Source organism: Boleophthalmus pectinirostris, unplaced genomic scaffold (assembly GCF_026225935.1).
Source record: "Boleophthalmus pectinirostris isolate CB_2022bp ecotype Guang Dong unplaced genomic scaffold, ASM2622593v1 HiC_scaffold_9, whole genome shotgun sequence".
NCBI classification, from domain to species: domain Eukaryota; kingdom Metazoa; phylum Chordata; class Actinopteri; order Gobiiformes; family Gobiidae; genus Boleophthalmus; species Boleophthalmus pectinirostris.
Genome location: NW_026571541.1, coordinates 3,707,160 through 3,728,523, shown reverse-complemented (window position 1 = coordinate 3,728,523; position 21,364 = coordinate 3,707,160). Strand labels below are relative to the sequence as shown.

General features: G+C 37.9%; 2 protein-coding genes across 2 annotated transcripts in view; both read right to left on the bottom strand.

The window, feature by feature from the left end:
• Positions 1-11,181, bottom strand: part of timm50 (translocase of inner mitochondrial membrane 50 homolog (S. cerevisiae)) — a 73,374-nt gene extending 62,193 nt beyond the window's left edge. The window contains exons 1-3 of the mRNA XM_020920489.2: positions 10,930-11,181; positions 6,486-6,639; positions 1,421-1,452 (exon numbers count right to left, since the gene is read on the bottom strand). Of these exons, the coding sequence (XP_020776148.2) occupies positions 1,421-1,452; positions 6,486-6,639; positions 10,930-11,136 (393 nt within the window). The 5' untranslated portion in view covers positions 11,137-11,181. The remainder of the gene's footprint in view (positions 1-1,420; positions 1,453-6,485; positions 6,640-10,929) is intronic.
• A 1,353-nt stretch (positions 11,182-12,534) lies between these two features.
• Positions 12,535-21,364, bottom strand: part of LOC110156280 (complement C3-like) — a 50,396-nt gene continuing 41,566 nt past the window's right edge. The window contains exons 35-41 of the mRNA XM_055148066.1: positions 21,255-21,344; positions 20,615-20,723; positions 17,772-17,861; positions 15,370-15,447; positions 15,221-15,301; positions 13,791-13,938; positions 12,535-12,832 (exon numbers count right to left, since the gene is read on the bottom strand). Coding sequence (XP_055004041.1) covers positions 12,685-12,832; positions 13,791-13,938; positions 15,221-15,301; positions 15,370-15,447; positions 17,772-17,861; positions 20,615-20,723; positions 21,255-21,344 — 744 coding nt within the window. The 3' untranslated portion in view covers positions 12,535-12,684. The remainder of the gene's footprint in view (positions 12,833-13,790; positions 13,939-15,220; positions 15,302-15,369; positions 15,448-17,771; positions 17,862-20,614; positions 20,724-21,254; positions 21,345-21,364) is intronic.

Sequence of the window (21,364 nt, the reverse complement as noted above, 5' to 3'; positions counted from 1 at the left end):
TCAAGTGGATATTACTAAAAACCTGATGATTCTTGTTTACGAAAAGATTTTAGATTTAATCCAGATACAAACCCGGAGTAAATCTGGTTTAAACAACAGAAAATCCTGGTTTAAGCCCAATGTAGTCCAGAACTGGTTGAGTCTGGGTAAAGTCCAGGTTTAGTCCCAAATCTTCATGTGTACAAATGTAAACACACCATTAATCAAGACTTCAAACCAGAAACCAGAGCCAAAAGAAAATGAATACAGCTACTACCACTACTACTACTACTACTACTACTGCTACTACTACTACTACTACTACTACTACTACTACTACTACTACTACTACTACTACTACTACTACTACTACTACTACTACTACTACTACTACTACTACTACTACTACTACTACTACTACTACTACTACTACTACTACTACTACTACTATTACTACTTACTACTACTGCTACTACTATTACTATTATTACTACTACTGCTACTACTATTATTACTACTACTACTTATTACTACTACTATTACTACTACTACTATTACTACTACTACTACTACTATTACTACTACTACTACTACTTATTATTACTACTACTACTGCTACTACAACAATTACTACTACTACTACTACTACTGCTGCTGCTGCTGCTGCTACTACTATTATTACTACTGTTACTACTACTGTTACTACTATTGTTACTACTATTGTTACTACTACTGTTACTACTACTGTTACTACTACTGTTACTACTCCTGTTACTGTTACTGCTACCGCTACTGCTACTACTACTACTACTACTACTGTTACTGCTACTACTACTGTTACTGCTACTACTACTGTTACTGCTACTACTACTGTTACTGCTATTGCTACTACTATTGCTACTACTACTACTACTACTACCACTACTACTACTGCTACTACTACCACTACTACTACTGCTACTACTACCACTACTACTATTTCAAATGTTTTTGTTGTTGGCATAAACTATTCACTAGGCTGTTATTTAACAACGCAATTGTCAAAAAACAAAACATAAAAACCTATGACTAAACCAAACTTCAGTATATTCCCTGTTTTGTCTTAAATACATTGTAATGTTATCACGGGTTTCTACCACTAGATGTCAGTATGTCCAGAGTGTCATATCCAGCAAGCTGCAGTAATGGAAGATATAATGTACAACAAAAAACAGATACGAATCGATTCTAAAACTCGTATTGAAACTGGACACTCATTGAGGACTGAGGGATTACACAGATAGTACATGTCAGAATACAAACCAAAGAGTACTACCATTTACTGTTGAAAATCTCATTCTATTTTACTCCTTGGTATCGAAATAGAGTTTGAATTTTTAGTATCGTGACAGCACAAGTAACAAAACAAACTAACACCAATTTTGAAATAAAATCTACATACCTGGTTTCCCTGTTCATCCACAGAGTTGGTCCCTAAAAGACAAAGAAATGAGAAATATTACAATCTGATATGATCACTGAAGAATTTCTACATACGAATATAACATTGAGTTCGTTTTATAATATATTTAAAAATACTGTCGACTGAGACTTTACACACCTAATCAAAGCCAAATAGGATCAAAAAGTGATATGATAACCCCAGTTGATAATCCAGTGAATGATCATGAGTGTGAATTAATCCATCTTTATGTTTGAAAATCCACTTTGCGCCATTGAAAAAATTTAAAACTGTATAGTACAGTTTAGACCAGAGGTGCTCACACTTTTTCAGCATGCAAGCTACTTACAAAATGACCAAGTCAAAATTATCTACCTAATACAAAGCCAAGCAAACTGCACTGAAACACTCTGTGCCCCTTTTTTGGACCTTCACCCACAGTTTGAGAACCCCTTCTTTAAGAGAACTTCCTCTGGCACTTTACACAAAACTGTGAAAAAAGTGAAGGAAGATTTTTAAACCTGTTTTTTAAAGTTCCAAACTGGAGTTACATTCTTTTCTGGTTTTGCAGTGATATTTACCAGCCTCTGCACATTTACCAAACCAAACGCACATCGTGACAAACACAGATGCATTTGTGCACTTTTGTTAGACAAACTTCAGCCAAATGTGGCAGTAGGTCTGTTCTGTAGATCCGCTCTATGCTGTAGACCTGCTTTGTGCCAACACTGGAACACAAATTTAGACCGGTTTTTGCTTCACGTTTGGTCTTGCTCTTCTAATCAGCCGCACTGTGGGAGGGGCTTGTGTTGGCTGTACGCAGGAAGGAGCGAGAGCGTGAAAAGGCGAGGGGCGGCGTGCTGACGTGAGGCAGATGGACAGGTAGGATGTTTAGGAAGTTGAACCTGCCCTGTGATGCACGCTGGTACACGAGGGCACACGCTGTTGCAGACGAGCCGTGCATAGGGAGCGTGTGTGTTTGTGATGTGCCGTAGAGTCTCCGCGGGTTTCAAATGAGCGCACAGGCTGCACTGAGACGCCCCACACGCTCCTGCACCCGCTACAAGTTTATTGCCAAAAGCAGCGGCCGGAATGAAATATGATCACACTTGTTGAGTGTCAGACCTTGAGTGAGAGACAAGACCGAGTCCAAACGCGAGTCCGAGACGAGACACAGCGATCTACCCACACGACCTTGGCGATCGACTGGTAGATCGTGATCGACATATTGAGCACCCCTGGTTTAGTTAATCTGACACTGATATATCTTAAAGTTACAGCTGTGCCTTTGGTTGACTCTGACCAGCCCGTTTAAACTCATTTGGAATTACAAAATAAACATATTTTATCGTTTTGCTGACTAAAGCTGCATTGCTTTTATTTTTAATGACATTTTTTGTAAGTCAGCTTCACTTTTTCATTGCTTAGTCGTAACATAAACTCTTACCAGTCTGACCAGCTCATCAAAACAATGATATTTACTGCTTTTTATCAAAGAAATACAATTCATATTGTGCAGAACTGAGCAGAACATTTTGGCCCAGCCCTCCACAATATTTTCTGTTTCTAATGTGGCCCTATGGAAAAAATAATTGCCCACCCGCGCTATAGACTGCAAAGTAGTGGTCAAACGAGGCTAACGGGTAAACAGGTGCTTTTTTTTTTAACAGACAAAATAGTGTCATAAAAACAACAGGATCACATAGAGCGGGTTAATAAGAACATTTTAATAGGAGCCGGAAGTGCCCACATGTGAACTTTGTATTTGGAACACAGTGCCTAGAGCCTTAGCTGTGTCCATTTATATGTACAGTCTATGGTTTAAACTAGGGATGGGCATTCGATGAAATTTTCTTAATCGATCATCAGAAAAATTAACGATCGATTATCAATTAATCATTAACGTTTTTATATTAAAATGATCATCATTATTATTACTATACTGTATTCCACTGAGTCATGTCCTTTAATCTGACAGAAGTTGAACCGCATCAGTGCACAAGAGCTGTTTTTTTACTTCACTTAGTTTATGCAAATTAGCTACACTGGTTTTAAGTTTCGTTTCTGTGAGACTTGCACAACGCTGCATTAAACACATTCTAATCTCAAACGGGCTGATGTGGCTCTAGAGTGGTTATGGTTTATGTTAGGGATGGGCATTCGATGAAATTTTCTTAATCGATTGTCGAGAGAATTAACAATCGATTATCGATTAAATCATTAACGTTTTTATATTAAAATGATCATCATTATTATTACTATCTGCACTACTAATCTGCAGAAATAAATTCAACTTTACGACAAATAAACCGTAACCACTCTAGAGCCACATCAGCCCGTTTGACATTATCAATGTGTTTAATTCAGTTTTGCACAACACTCACAGAAACCAAACTTAAAACTGCATCGCTAATTTGCATAAACTAAGCGAAGATAAAAATACAGCTCTTGTGCGCTGATGCAGTTCAACTTCTGTCAGATTAAAAGACACGACTCAGTGGAATACAGGTTAGTGTGACCAGATTTGCATTTGTCAAAACCAGGACACCGTACGAGGGGTGGGAGGTGGGGGGACTCATCATCGACATTGTGCGACTCTCACCTGGCAAAACTTTTTCCCACTGGACACAGAAACATATGTGCTGCTTTGTGCACATGGCCTCACACTTGTCCCGAACGGAACGGAAAGCCTGGAATTTCTTGTACAAGTCATCGTTGCACATCGTTCGCATTTGTGCTTCGGTACATTGCGACTGACCCACTGTTTGTGTCTCGCTCCTTCTGAGTGCAGAGACACATGTACAGACCCCTGTTTGGTCACACTACACACAGCAACCTACATTCGGTTTGTCGATTAAAATGAATGTAATCGATGAAATTCTTAATCAATTATCGATTAATCGACTAATCATGCCCATCCCTAGTTTAAACATGAAAATATACACAGGCATAGTAGGGGCGGCTAAATCTTCAGCAAAGGTCAATATTTTGTTTTGGTCAATATGCTGCTTAAAAATACAGATAAAGCTTTTTATTACCATGGAGAGATATGATATTATTATTATTATTATTAACACAAAGAGATAACTGTATGAAGTGTACTACACATCTCTCTCAGAGGTTTGTGGTACAAATGGGCTGTGGGTGATTTTGTAGTCAATTTAACCAAAAAAATGTAAATCTAAATTGAGGTTAATCAGCCACCAGTTTATCTGGATTCTAAACAATCAGTATGGGCATCGGCAATGAAAAATTAAACATATTGGTCAATCTCTAATACCCCAATATAACCCCCCAAAAAAAGAAAAAAGAAAACTTCAGACGTAAAGCCATTCTCTGTAGCTATTGTGAAAAATATATTATTTTTGTTTATGCTGACAGAGAAAACAATGAACTTTCTGTCAGATTTGGTTTCATGTGAATATAAAGAAGTGGAGTGAGAGAGTGTCACGTCACCCTTAGCGTTCCAAAAGAAACCAATAGAGCGTTTTCACACCAGCTGAAAGTGCCCCGCTGTATCATTACTAAACTTTCGGTTAATGTTTTTTTGTGGCAAAATGTGTGTGGAAATGTGTGTCGTATTCTCCAGCAGACTCATAAATCTTCAACCAACAAGCTCCACAAAGGATAAACATTCTAACATGAAGAATTTATCCACAACTATCAAGGGAAGAAAGACCAAAACTTAAAGGAGAAGAATAAGTGAACTACTGAGCAAAACAAACATTATGGTCATGAATAAAACAGAAGTAACTTAAAACTGATTCTAGAATTCAAATTAAAAAATCAATTTCATGATGTCGAAACTGGCATAGATAGAGAGGTTTGTGCAGTTTGAATGTTAGATATGTAATCTGAGAACATCTCTAGATTTGTTGATGGGGCAGATTTATGAAGCTGATGGAAAATACGCCAGTTTCTACACACACATTTAGCCACAGAAAACCATTAACAGAAAGTTCCACAACACTTCAGCGGCGCACTTCCGGCTGTTGTGAAAAAGGTCTATTGAGGCTCGCAGTTATAGCGGCTAAAGTGGTGCCTAGTTCCATATTTGAAATCCGACCGCGAGTATCACAGCAACCAAAGAACCAATGAGGAGCAAGCTTTGTTGAACATAACAGCCTTTCACTGTTCACTTCTTATTTGGGACACAGCGGATGGTGGTCAATTTATATATACAGTCTATGGGATAGGCCTAGTAATTAGGGATGAGCATTCGATTAACCACATCAGCGCACAAGAGCTGTAGTTTTATCTTCGCTTAGTTTATCAAATTAGTGATGTGGTTTTAAGTTTGGTTTCTGTGAGAGTTGCGCAAAACTGAATTAAACACATTATAATGTAAAACGGATTGATGTGGCTCTAGAAACGAAACTTAAAAGCAGTGTAGTTAATTTGCATAAACTAAGTGAAGTAAAAAAACAGCTCTTGTGCACTGATGTGGTTCAATTTCTGTCAGATTAAAGGACACGACTCAGTGGAATACAGGTTAGTGTGACCATATTTGTGTTTGTCAAAACCAGGACACCGTACGGGGGGCGAGAGGTGGGACCTCATCATCCACATTGAGCGACTCTCACCTGGTAAAACTTTTTCCCACCAAACACCAAAAACATATGTGCTGCTTTGTACACTGTGCACATGGACTCACTTGTCCAAAACGGAAAGCGTGGAATTTCTTGCACAAGTCATCGTTAAATATGCACTTGTGCTTCGGCATATTGCAGACTGACCGACTGTTTGTGTCTCGCTCCTTCTGAGTACAGAGAGACACATGTACAGACCGGTTTGGTCACGCTACACACAGCAACCTACATTCGGTTTGTCGATTAAGATGAATATAATCGATGAAATTCTTAATGATCAATTATCGATTAATTGACTAATCATGCCCATCCCTACTAGTAATAAATACAAATATTAACTATTAAGTCAACAACTCTGCAGTCTGCCAGCAGGTTCTACGATAGACCTGTCCTCCAGCTCAGTTTAAACTCTGGGGATTACAGCCTGTGGTGATGTTCCATGAACCTGGCCTGTTGTAGTGAGATGTGCCACTGACCAAAGACGTAGACCATTCCGACGGCTCCTCCGATGCCCATGAGCCCGGCCAAGCGCAGAACCATCTTTTTGGCGTACGCCGTGTTCTCCTTCTGCTTCTTCTCGTCCTTCTTCTCACGCTCCTGCTCACCATCTCCCTCTGGTGGCGGCTGGCCCTAGACAAAGCACAAAAAAAACAAAACTAGAACATAATGGCTACGTTTACATGATGTTTTTTAAATTCTGAATGAACAGTTTTGAATTAAATAGTTATTTCCATGTAAACTCCTTTTAGTTTGGTCTGACAAACTGAGTGTGAGGCTGCTCTACCTCAGCCCACTCCCACATCCCGCTCACAAATCCAAAGAGACGTGGATGAAAGTCCAAAGTGAGGACTAGTGGAGTCAGATTGTCCGGATTGCGTCAGAAGGGCGACACGAGCATGAGCTGAATGACTAGGGATGGGCATTCGATTAAATTTTCTTAATCGCTCGTCGGGAGAATTAACAATTGATTATCAATTAATCATTAACGTTTTTATATTAAAATTTATCAGCATTATTATTACTATCTGCACTACTAATCTGCATAAATAAAATCAACTTGATGACATATAAACTATAACCACTCTAGAGCCACATCAGCCCATTTGACATTATAATATGTTTAATGCAGTTTTGCACAACTCTCACAGAAACGAAACTTAAAACCGCATCGCTAATTTGCATAAGGGCCCGGTCAAGCAGAAGTAAACAACAAGGCCAAAAATTCAAGTAAATGCATCTGATATAAAAATGTATTGAACAGATACATATGTACTCTAGTTTATGAAACTGTTGACCTTTTTCTGGTACCATTTTTGGTTCTAAAGTTCCATATGTTTTAAACAGACCATGTATGAAACATGGAACAAAAATTATTTTCCAAATTTCAAAAATCTGCAAATCATGTCAATAAATGGATGTATTTCATCATATCTTGTGTTATTCCATCTTTGAACTGTTGATGAAGGTACATGATTTTTCAAAAAATAAATGTATTTAAAATGATAAAAATTTGCTTGGAAGGACTGACGTATTTTATAGAAATAGTTTCCTTTCATGTTGAAGTAATATTAAAGTATTCAGAAGAAAAAAGTGACAAATGATGTAAAATCCTGCACCTTCTACTTGTTTGCACAGTTTTCCCTCCGTTACTTTTCCCTCCGTTACCATGACCTTTCTTAATAAAAAATCTCATCACTCAAAAAGTCTGAGGTTTTTCAACCTAATCTTGTACCATATGGTAGAAAACTATATGAAGCAAATATTCAAACCAGTTTGTTAAGGATATGGAAGTGAGAACCAAGAGTTATCACTGTTTGGATTTATTGCCCAAAAAGTGCTGCATATTTCATTCCCTCTGTTACCGACATGAGTTTTTTAATTTTTTGTCAACAACTTGAAAGAATATCACAGGTTTAACTTGACCCTGTTGGAGTGTAACTCTTTCCTACATTCTGATACTTTACTTATTTCAATAGTCCCTCTAGTTTCTGAATAAGAGACATTTGAATGTCAAAAATCTGGCCGTTTCCCTCCGTTACCACTTGACCGGACCCATAACCCAAGCGAAGGAAAAAAAAAACAGCTCTTGTGCACTGATGCGGCACGACTCAGTGGAATACAGGTTAGTGTGACCATATTTGCGTTTGTCAAAACCAGGGTTGATTTTTGATGGGGTTGGAGGCTTAAGAGCGTGTCTAATAGCCTGGAAAATACGGTATGTGTTTATATGGTCTTTTTAAAGCAGAATGGATTTGTATTTAGAATTAAATTATTTTTATTTGGAGTTTAAGCTCTCATGTAAATGTGGCAAACGACTGACTGATTGACGGAAGAAGAATATACGGTTCACACTTCACGGATGTATGCCACGACAATGACATCATGTAATTAGGCCTGTCGACATGTCCTACCGATCAGCTGGTCGACTAAAAAGAAAGCGTGGCAATCCTCTCAAAACTATAACATATCTGTGTCTCTGACTCAGACTGCACTCACAAGACTACACCTACAGGGGGAGCTCATGTAAAAACTATTTACGCAGAAAACAAAAAGTACTAGCAAACAGTCTATTTATATAAAGACAGTTTACATTTGTGAATCATGAGTTTAATCTGCCTTTTAACACACAAATACTCAAAAATATCAGCACTTCGCTAACTTCTCCTTTCTGCTGTTGCCCCATACAAATCCTAATAACGTAAATAAAATGAGTAGTCGACTAGTACAAGAAACAGAGAAGAATATAAAAGAAATCACTATTTTTCATTCTATCCTATTGTAAAGAAAGAATGTATTTTGTTATCGTTATTTGGTATCAGAATCGGTATTGAGTATTGAGTCTATTCTTTAGTATCGAAATTGAGTGAACTGTTAGTATTGTGAAAGCTCAGCACAGCACCTTGGCTTTAGACCTTCAAACCAAGGCCCTGGGCAAAGACTTCCACAGGGTCGTATCCTGCTGAAACTACAGAAACACCACACTGTGATTATTCCAGTCTCTCAAACATGTCACAGTTTTAACAATATATCAGTTGTTTCAACCAGGACAAACAAATGAATCAAATGAACAGATTTGTTTACGTAGCTAGGTGCAAACATGAGTTATCTCAAATATACAACGAGCTAGTGTTGTCATGATACTAACACTTCAGTGAAGGCTTTTTATAGCACAGAATGTCATTTTCAATGTAAAATAATTGCATTTTTTTAGCACACAGTTACCATCTTATATTCTTGTTGAGATATTAAAATGTCTAATTTGATTTTGATACTAAGGGATATTGTCTCTCTGTATGATATTATCTCGATATGCATTCGATATTTGTTGCGATATTTTGGAGAGGCCGATATAATTGCAGAAGGACATTTTTTTTTTCTGACAAGAGTTTGGTGTGAATTATTACCATCATAATCCAAGAATTTAAGTAAAAACATATTTCTTCATGTTGTCTGTGCTGAAATTAAACATGGGACATGTAGTCCCTGATGTTTATTAGGTATTGCTACTATAAAAAATGCATTTAAACAAAGGAAGTTGTAATTCGATATATTGTGACGCCACACGGTATTATTGTGAGACTTTTGACAATACAATATCATGATATTTTGGTTATTACGGCATTCCTAGTCTATCCCAATTCTGATACCACAAAGAAAAGAAAAAAAAATACAATAGAATGTGACTGAATGTCATAGAATATGTATGTTATGAAATTGTTTATTCATTTTGATTTAAAGGCCCTATCTAATTTGTACTCTTGTGCTTAAAGCCATAACACTCTTACCTCCTCAAAGAGTCTAGGTTGTGTTGTTTCATTCACACATGTTTGAGTAACTCTGACTAAATTTGTTAGTCTGTCTACATCACCAAAGCTCAAAACACTCTGTTCCACCTTGTGATGTCATGCATGCGATAGTTTTCAAGTCAACAGCTACCTTAATTGTTAGTTGAGTAGATTGGAGAACTTCAGCTTTTGCCAAATGATTCTAATGAAGGTGTATGGAAGTTTAAAAACACAGTGGAGTACTTCCTGTATTACCACATGACATCACAATGTGGAACAGAGTGTTTTCTGTTTGAGAGAAGAACTCATCCTAAATGTGCAGGGTTTGTGTGTTAAACATGTGTGAATGAAACAAAACACAACTCCAGGTCTGTTTGTGATGAGAAACTACATTATAACAAAGATCAGAAAACAGCACAATATGGGTAAAGATTTTAGCTCAGTCAGACTAATGTGGTGACCCAATGATATCAACAAAATACCAAGCATTATCACAAATATGTCATAGCTCTCATACCATATCAAGTGTGTTGCACAAAAGCACAGAGGCCAGAAGGTACTGAATGTTCTCCTTAGTCTACTGAACACTGAGCTAAAGTTACAATAACCTACAAACCTACTAAGCACTCAACGGGGCATTTCACACGACAACATGTCCCAAGTGAGTGGACACACGCGTGGAAAACAAATGTCCAAAACTCGAGGTCATTTTCAAGTCATTACGAACTACAAGCTCTGCTCAGTCACGTGGGCCTGTTTGACCAATAGAATCGCACGCTGGAGGACGTACGTCAGGGCAATAGGAACTGTCAAAAAAGAGCGTTTTTAATTATAGATCAGTGATTATCTCCAGAAGCAGCTCTCTGGAAGGTTCTGAAGACGAGCAGGCTGTGAAATGGACATAAACATTGGTTAGCAGCGTAGGTGAAGTATGTGTTAAGCCTTCAGAGCTGTTTGCTACGTGACTGAGGGTGCTATAGTACACTCCCTTTGACACATAACACACAGAAAAACCCGTATATCCATCTCCACACGTGGACCGGATCTGACCCTCTTCCTGGTCCCACACTACGGGCTAAACGCGCTGAGCCTTCCCCTAAAAGCAGAGGCATGTCCCGGGTAGAAGCGCTCGTACCTGGCTCTGCTGCTGGAGTCTCTCCTGGAGGATCGCCTGGGCCAGCCCGCCCGTAGCGCTGTCTCCTCCCGACGCCGGCTTCTCCGTGGACAGTGTGCGGATACCGTCCACCATGGCCGGGCACAGGACGCCCGCTGCCCCGCTCCTGAGCCGCAGAAAGCCGCGGCTCGCTCGCACACACATGGGGACGACACACGAAGCCGACATGTTGGATGCTGGAGCGCACTGCCGGTGAGTGACGCAACTGCAAAGGACAAATGCGCGTCATTGGTCTGCGCGCGGTTGAGTGACAGGGATGACGGCCAATTAGAATAACGATAAGCCACATTGAGCAGAGAATAAGCGGGGCTTGAGCTGTTTTGCCCAATCAGAATCAAAAGTGCCGCTGACCTTCGAACAACCCACACAGAGCGCCATGTTTGTTTGGGGCAGTGTGGGCAGAGTGGGCAGGAGTGTGTGAGGCTCACGGGCGGAGCTCTCCTCAACTGAACCCGGGTCTGCGGCTGCACGGCGCATCACTCTGGACATACATTAGTCTCAATGATTACAGATTACATACCTCAAAATGTAGTTTGTAACGTAATCCTTTAAATTACTTAAAGTGAGTAACGTAATCTGAATACTTTGGATTACTTGATTTTCAGTACAGAAGCAAAGACGAGGACATCGTAACATAAGATGTTTTATCTGCTAAAAGAAAATAAAAAGTCCAGTCTTTACTTAACCAAATAAAAAAATATTATTGATAGAAGATGAGGAGACACGTCCACACAGCATGATTTAGTCCTGTTAAATCCTGGTTTATACCTGGTTTTATCCCCAGTTTAGATCTGGTTTAGTTCTGGTTTAGACCTGGTTAAGATCTAGTTCTAGATCCGGCAATGAGTGGAATTACCCCCCCCCCCCCAAAAAAAAATTATATATATATATATATATATATATATATATATATATAATATATATATATATAAATTAAAAAAGGGATATAACCCAAAATGTGAAAACAGGAAAATACCGCCGTGTAATCCATTTATTTCAGCAAAGTAACAGTAATACAATTACCACCACTGAAACAGTAACTGTAACTGAATACAGTTACTCATCATTTGTACTCTGATTACATAACTCTGGTACATGTAATCTGTTACTCCCCCACACTGATTAGTCTTTATTATTTATTATTATTAACAGTGCTGGGGAGTACTACTACTACTACTGACCTAACTACTACTACTACTGCTATGGACCTAACTACTACTACTACTACTACTACTACTACGGTCCTAACTACCTCTAGTACTATGGACCTAACTACTACGGACCTAACTGCTACTACTACTACAACTACTATGACTACGACTACTACTACTTCTACTACTGCTACAGTACTACAATGGACCTAAGTACTACTACTGTGGGCCTAACTACTATGGATCTAACTATTACTGGTACTATGGACTACTACTTGACACTAAAACAGAAAAATGAAATAACAAACTGTTTCCCATTTTATTTGTTTTTTGTTCTTTATTGAATTTCAAAAGAACAAATGGTACACAGACCAGCGCCTCTCCACAGATCTGACGTGTAACTTAGTGGTGTTACTTTTTCTTTGTCTCTAGGGAGATAGCTACATTTAATGCAACACTGTGGAGGATTCTAGACAAAACAACAACATATCAAAACTAACAGAGACTTTTCAGATTGTCTCCTTTAATTTCACTGTTGGTGGATTCTTGTGTTGTTGTGGCTGCTTCATTTCTTTGCTGAGCAGCCTTCATCACTGAGAAAATCTGTTGCTTTAGTTAAACTTTTACACTTGGCTTCATGGGCAGGGTTCTTGCATTGATCTTCTGTCGGCCACAGCTCCACCCAAGTGTTATCACCCAGAACATAAGTGATTCTGCAACAAAAACAACACCAACAAAGATTAGATTTCAAACTCCAGTTCAATACTAAGGATTAGACTCGATGCACAATACTGACTGTGATACTAAAAACAAGACAACAGAACGTGATTTTCAACTTTCTTCAGATCATTCTAAACTATGGAAAGGTTCATTTCTGTCCTCTGAATGTGACTTTTTTAGTATTTATACCTGCTCATATGAGTATCTAGTTTTTGTATCGATTATCCAATCCAATCCACTTTATTTCTATAGCACATTTCACAAACAAACTGTTTCCAAAGTGCTGCACAAGTACATAAAAATAACCACAATAAGATGATAAAATAAACTACTAAAATAATACTAGTCTTAAAATAATAAAACCAGTAAAATAAAATAAAATAAAACCAGTAAAATAAAAATAAAAACAAAATCATAGAATAGAAATAAATAAACCAGTAAATAAATTAAATCAGTAAAACCAATAAAAACATAAAAATAAATAAAAGACACAGAGGAGCACACAACTCACGCGGTGTTAAAAGCCAGAGAATAAAAGTGGGTCTTCAGATGAGATTAGTATCTAATTTTCTTATAACCATCTGACGACCATACCACTGTGCCTCTAAGCAACGCATTGTGGAATTACTCAATTATCAAACTTGATTTCAAGACTGAGGAATAGACTTGATATTCACTTCAAACTAAGCAATGCATTGTGGAATTGCTAAAATTTCAAACTCAATTTCGAGACTAAGGAATAGACTTATGAAACAGATGTAATGTATCACCCTTATGTAACAGATAATACTCCCTACAACTGAACAAAAACTGAACTCACCCTTATTTAACAGATAATATAAAGTCTATTTCTGTCCTGGGAAGTGACTTTTTTAGTATTGATATTGGCTCAAATCTACTTTTGGATCAGTATCTGATTGTCGATACTTTTGAGTGTGTTTCTGCAGTTACTTGTTGGTGGCGGGGTCTCTGGACCACGTGTCCCTCTCTGGGCCAATGATCAGGTACTGGGAGCCCTTCTGGAGGACACAAGTGTCTCTGCAGCCCGAGTGAGAGAAGAACAGTCTCCTGTCAGACTCCACCACTCCACTCTCCACACCTGCACACACAAAACACACAGTATGGCTTTAAAGCTGCATTGTGTAACTTTTCTGGTGGAGGGTCTGTCAAATGCTTTTCTCCACGCAGATGTTTCTCCATGCAGATATTTCTTCACGCAAAAGCTTTGTCTGGAATGTTTCACTGTATGGCATTAAACCTTTCTATCTTCATGGAGACCAAACCAGACCAAGTTACAGGTCAGATCTGTGGAGAGGCGACCCTGCTCACAGTCAGAATACCTGTTTTTCTAGGTATTTTTGAAATATAAAACCACCTGTAATTGAATAAATGTAAGGTAGAGCTGTTTAAAGTCATAGTGTGGAACATTATAAACAGAGATATGAGATATCCATAGAAACAAGCAGGTGACGGACCCTCCACCAGAGAAGTTACACAGTACACCTTTAAATAATAATAATAATAATAATAATAATAATAATAATAATAATGATAATAATAATAATAATAATAATATAATAATGATAATAATAATAATAATAATAATAATAATAATAATAATAATGATAATAAAAATACATCAAGCTTATACACTCCTGATAAAAATTTTAAGAGTTCTAAATAGTGCTTCAAAAATTCAAAAGGAAGAAATGGGAGTGAGACAAGAAAAACATTTTGAGCAAGCAATTGCTTAAGCAATTTATTGTAAACAACCATTAAACTGAAATAGATTGTTCATCAGCTGAGTGTTTTTGAAGTCCATACACCTTCACTAGAATAATTTGGATGCCCTGGAATAGCCAATCTCTACTGCACTAAAGGTGCACTAAAGGAGCTGTTCATTTGAAAACTACCGCTTCGTGACATCACAAGGTGAAGCGGAGCATTTTGAACTTTGGAGATTTAGACAGACTCCAAATAAAGAATTACTAAAACATGTGTGAATGAAACAAAACCAACTCCAAGTCTGTTACCGAGGAGGTAACAACATTAGAACATGGCTTACAGCTCATAAGAGTCAATTCCATGTAATATAGGAGCTTCAATTGGCCAATGATCTTAGTTGACCAAATTTTGTATTACTTGACTAATCATATTTGGTTTGAACTTCATCTGCTACGTTGAAATGGACATGTAGGTGAAGACAATGATCCTCCATGCACCATTGTCAAATTCTTTATAGCAGCAGCGTTTTCAATGCAGTTTAAAACAAAACTCATTTGAGTTTTGAAGTGTTACTTGATGTTGGGTCAAATCTAAAATCCCAGGTATGACTCATCACTGGCCCTAACACACAGACTTATTCATGTGTTTGCACTCACCCATCTTGATGACTTTGGTGATCTCCATTTCATATATGTTGTTGTATTCTCTGGAGATGTTGAGCACCTTCACCTTAAAAACTGAAGCACAAAATGTCCACAGAATGTTTCAAAATGTTTCAATATTTTTCTATTATAAGTGGACCCACCGTGGTGTAGTGTTTCACAGGCAAAAGTCTCTCGTTCCTTGTCCTGTATTGTGCCCTCCTTAACTTGACAACAATCATCTGAAACAGAAACCAAAATGTTTTATTACACAAGTGAAAAGTTTGGATACTTTTTAATCTACAGTATGTTTTTTTATTCTTTATTTCCATACATTCTCACCGAAGGAATCAAAACTATGAATGAGCACACGGAATGTAGCAAACCACAAATGAACTCAAAATAACTAAAACTTGTTTCAGATTTTTTTTTCCTGCTTTTTGACATTTCTTGACCCTGATACAGCACAGCTGTGAAGTGAAAACCATTTTAGGAGACTTCATCAAGTTGTTTATAGAGAGAAGGCCAAGAGTTTGCAGCTCTGTCAACAAAGATAAGGATCTAAAATATATTTAAAAAATGTCTTTACTTACTTGTAAGGCAAATCTTTCGATTAGAAGTTCATCTGTCTGCAGTACTGGTGTTATCCACTGTGTCGCCACTAGAGGTCGACATTGTCATTAAAACTGGAGACATTTGTCACAGTGAGGGACATGAGGACACTGGACAAACTGCTCTCCCTCCTGCTCCCCCACTGCACCAGACTTTAGAGAGACAGATAATACTCCCTACAACTGTACAACAGCTCACACTATGTTTCTGAGATTTTTTATTACTTATTTTTCAGTTTTATTTTGCCTGTACATGTACATTTTTATATATGCCTTATTTATATATATGCTTTATTTGATACCACTCTCTTGCTCTTTTTTGCTACTTATTTAGAATTTATTGTTACCATTTATATTTTACACTTCGTATATATGGAAACTGAAATCTATTCATTCCGATTCTGTATTGTATTTTCCAGACACCTGCCACTGAGGACTCCTTTTGACAGTTTTCAAGTGTCTGTCTCAGTGATGGAGACTATCATTTTGGACTGCCTCATAGAAGAGTTTAAAAGTTTATCTGTCTGTCTGTCCCCACAGTTTCAAGGGGATGAGATCACACCTGCAGGGATGGGCCTTCCTCCTGCAGGTGTCAGGTTCTCATCATCTCGATGAGTGAGTCATCCTGATTCTACTTTACACATGACACATGGCACTGTTCACTGAGTAAAAGGACTGATGCAGGACATAAAGTATTGTTAAAGATTACACTTGAGCACAGTTCTTCATACAGAAGTTCTTTGCACTGTAGGAAAAATAAAAAGGTGCTGTTTCTATCTGGTACAAGCATTTACTGACCATGTACATACACATTTACCTTCCACAGCACTTCAAGTCATATTTGGCTAAGCTGGAGAGGCAGAATGCCACAACAACAGAGAAATAATTAACAAACTTTAAATCTAATTTAACAGGTAAATTGTCATGTGTTTCATCATGCCTTTGTGTATCTTTATTATCCTTTATATGTTTATAAAGTGGTATTTTTTTTATTAATGGACAGTTGCATTTCTATATTTATTTATCAAAATAAATTGATTACTTGAGTAATTTCACATTGTTGCAATTATTGATGCATTCAGCTTTTGATTTTCTTATTATGTTAATATGTAATTAGGTAAACCGACTTGCATATTTCAGTATTATCATTAATGATGATAAAAATGCTAAGCAGTTGTCAAGAATAAATACATGATCATATTTATTTTGATATAATGGGCCTATATATTGTATTGTCTTGTATAGTTCAAAATGTTCAACTCTGATGAATTCCCCACTTCATTTACGTACCTTATACATGTTTTGCAACTAAAAATGCTAATTTTAAGGCAAACTAGGTACATTTGCAGTATTTCAAGTACTACAGGACATCACACAGGACTACCCTGATTAAAACTGGTTACAAATACCTGGCTGCAGGGAGGAGTTATGAAGTATGGACAGACCAATCAAACTGTCTCATATGTCCATTTTTACCAAATACTTTTTACTATTGAGTCATTTCTTGGACCACTACTTTGAACTTCTATTTCACTCATATTATTTTGAAGTAACATTTTTGGCCAATCTACCCACCTTTGGCTATTTCTTTAACGGTGGTTTTCAGATTCTAGAATGTGATGATGTCATACTCCCACATGGGGGCAGGAGACAGATTTCCTTATCACATTGTACTTTTCCATGAAATATCCAAAAGGTAAATTCACAAATGTCAAACCTGGTATTTTCAATTATTGACTAAACCCAAGAATTCACTGTATTACAATATGTTTTTGCAGTTTAACAATATTCATTTCAGCTTCCCTATCTTTATTCCTTAATATTGTCAAATCCACCAATTGCAGCTCCTGACATTTTATCCTCCATATTGTACATTCTGATCATTCTTGCGTGGCTGATTCTGCTTTAGAGTTTTTGTGTCAGTGGCATAATCTGGTCCGTGACCTGAGACTGACCTTGTGCGCACACACAGTTGTTGTTGGTGCAGATGGTGGTGAGGTCAATCTGGTCCTGGGGAAGAGAGTAGAGCTGTGTGCAGCGCTGACCTGACCACACAAAACAAACAAACACAACAGAAACAAAGAGAAAATGGGTTTCAGAATGAGAGAAAATGAGGACCGTTGCCATAGAGATGAACAATTTGAAGGTTCACCATGGAGATGTTCTGCTTTGCCTGAAATGTTCCATGGTGTGACATTAAACACGTCCATCTAGCATTTATTTATTACAGTTGTTTCTATTGCTCAAAAACACATTCATTCCTCCTGTCAATTAGGGATGCAACGATATTCGATATAATATCAAATTGTTCGATACTGGTGTCACCATTCCATACATGTGTTCCTTCGATATGCACGTGTCCCTCCATGCACACTGTGTTGCCATTTATTTTGGTCCAAAAGAGAAACAGTTCTCTTGGCGTCCTTCTCAGATGCAGCAGAAAACAGCTGGGACTTACAGCTGAAATATTCTAACAGAGGAGGGTTTTATCTTTCACTCACTTTTTATTTTACATTAATAGACGCAGGAATGACAAAGACATTCACTTTTAAATACTTTAGAATCACCTTTTTGAGCTGATTTTTCACTCACGTGACTGTTTTTGGGATCAGGCCGACTTTTGTCTTAATCGTGTGTCCTTCTTTGTGTAGTAAATATGGGCTAACGAGAACCGATTAATACCTCACGACCAGCTCCCGATCAGCATTCTTAGGTCGCATGAATATCAAACCTTTTTGAAATCCAGTCGCCTCTTTTGAGGGTTTCACAAGTAGTTCCACAAGCTGTGAACTTTTAAACCCTATGATTTGGTCGTACAGTTTGAGCTGGAGCTGAGGGAAATGATCAGAAATATCGCACAGTGTACAGTACGTCCAGCATTAATCGAATGCACGTATGCACAGATGACCCAACTCGCAATATGAGCAATCTATTTCTCAAACTCTTATCTTTTTAGTCAGAAAACAGTGTGTTGAGACTTTTCTATGTTTGAGTGTCCAGAAAGAGGATGAGAGAGCTCTGTGTGACACAGACTGTAGGGGGCAGTGTGGGGGGAGTTACTGTCTGTCTCTACTGGAGCACAGAGCAGCACTGACACAGGCCTGAGGCGTGTGAACACTGTGAGACTCAGAAGGAAAAGAAATCATCAAATCATCATCAAAAAAGGAAAAGTCTGATAGTGTAAATCCCCTACTGCTCTATACTAACAGACTGGTTCTATGATGAAATATAAAACAGCCAGAGAAAGCTCTGTTCTTATCTTTACTGAATTAAAATGCTGTAAATCACTGAACCAAATAAGCCACTTCACACATAAACTATACATTTACAGTAATAATACTGTAATGTATTGTATGTGTTGTATGTAATGTTTCATTAACATCATAGTGTTATTATATTACACCTGTTAGCAGAAAAAATGACATGAGATTTTTTTTTGCATCTTAAAATGTTTCCAAATCGAATCGATATCGTGACCTGTGTTTTGAGATATGTATCACATTGTGGGAAAACCGTATTGTTGCATCCCTACTGTGAACAAAGGCGACTCTCCACAGATCTGAATAGTAATGTGTTGTAATGTCTTGTGATAAATAGGTTTAATTTCTACTGTGGAACATTCTATGCAAAGAAATACCATTTCCACGGAGACAAGCAGAAATATTGCACAGTGTACCTTTAAAACAAAAAATGATATCGTTTGAATAAGAAAGTCCTCAAAAAGTGATTGATTGATTGTATTTATATAGCGCCTTTCAAGATACTCAAAGCACTTTACAGTTCATTATTCAGTCACTCTGACTGACAGAAGCGCGGCTGCCAGTCTGCGCCATCAGTCCCTCCGACCACCACCATCACTCACGCTCACACCACTTTCATACTAGGCAATGTGGGTGAAGTGTCTTGCCTAAGGACACAACGACAGTTTTTTGCCACTGGCGCCCCACTGTGGCCAATTGATACTTCGCAGTGACATAACACTGGGCGTACTGCATGTATGTCTATGGTGGAATGTTTAGCGGTTACCTTGGTGATACAATGCACATATTCGCAAACACAGCCTGATAAGTTTTTAGTTTTTAGACAGAAAAAATACTAAATAGATTCAAACAACACATTTTCAGGAGCCTGTGAATTTTTTAGGGGTTTGATTTTCACCCAGCTCGTCATTAGAGGTGTCACCACCATCAAAATCAAATACATTTACACAATGATCACACAGAAACAATATTAAGGATGTAAAATGCATTAAGAAGGTTTTATATTCCGATACAATACCAAATACCAAATATTTCACTTTTGCTTTAAAGGCCCATGTTACACTATTTCCTAATCTCTGTTCAAAAGTAGTTTCCTCATCACAAACAGACCTGGAGTTGTGTTTTGTTTCATTCACACATGTTTAACACACAAACCTGCTTATTTAGGCTGAGATCGTCTCTCAAGCTGAAAACACTCCACCCTGTGATGTCATGTGGTAATACATTAAGTGCTCTACTGCGTTTTTAAACTCCATACACCTTCACTAGAATCATTTAGATGATTTCAGCCCCGGAATTAGAAATCTCTAGTGAACTTAAGGTAAAAGAAGTATCATGACATCACAGGGTGGAACAGAGCATTTGGAGCTTTGAAGATGTGGCGAGACAAATAAACCAGACTCACTCAAATGTGTATGAATGAAACAAAACACAACTCCAGGTCTGTTTTTGATGAGGTAACAGCGTTATAATATGGCTATAAACTCACAAGAATCTTTTTATTTTTTGTGAGTAACACTTGAAGCTAGTATCCTCACCTTTCTCTTTGTAAAACTCGTAGACTGTGACAGACGAGGGCTGGAGGAGGCCAACATTAAACTGCTGCAAAAGCCTGAAGGTCACAGTCTGTGGCCATGTGTTTGAAACCTGCAAAACAAAACAGAGCTGCAACTAAGATTTCACACAGGCTTATTACAAATGCAGTTTGAATAGACAAATCACAACATCAACAACATCCCCTTCCAAGAATGTAGCAAGAAATAACTGTCTTCTCTCTCTCTCTTTTGCTCAAAGAAGCTTTTTGTTGCATTATTCACTCTACACTCGATAGTAGTAACTTTCCACAGCTGCCCTGGGGCAGACTGATGGAGGAGAGGCTGCCAATCTGCATCATCAGCTCCTCGGAACACAGGTTTGTTATTAAAACTGAGTGAAGTGTCTTGCCTAAGGACACCACTGTAGTTTTCCACTTGCCACTATTACTCAAGTATTATTGCCAGTGTTCTAGCAGGTCCAGCCCTGCTCAGCTCCAGAGATCTGACACCATCACCAACTGACAATGAGGATTTAAACATTAGGCTCTAGCAATATTTGTCAGTATTTCTTAGTAATAGTACTATAGTACTATTCCTCTAGAGGGTGCTAGAATACTCTTCTCCTGTATTTACTGTTTTTTACCTGGTACATGTGGATGATCATCGAGTTTCTGTCACTCAGTTTAGTGTCAAAGTAGAAGTGGTCAATGAATTTCTCAACAGTATTTAGCAGCTGCACCGATCAAAGAAGGA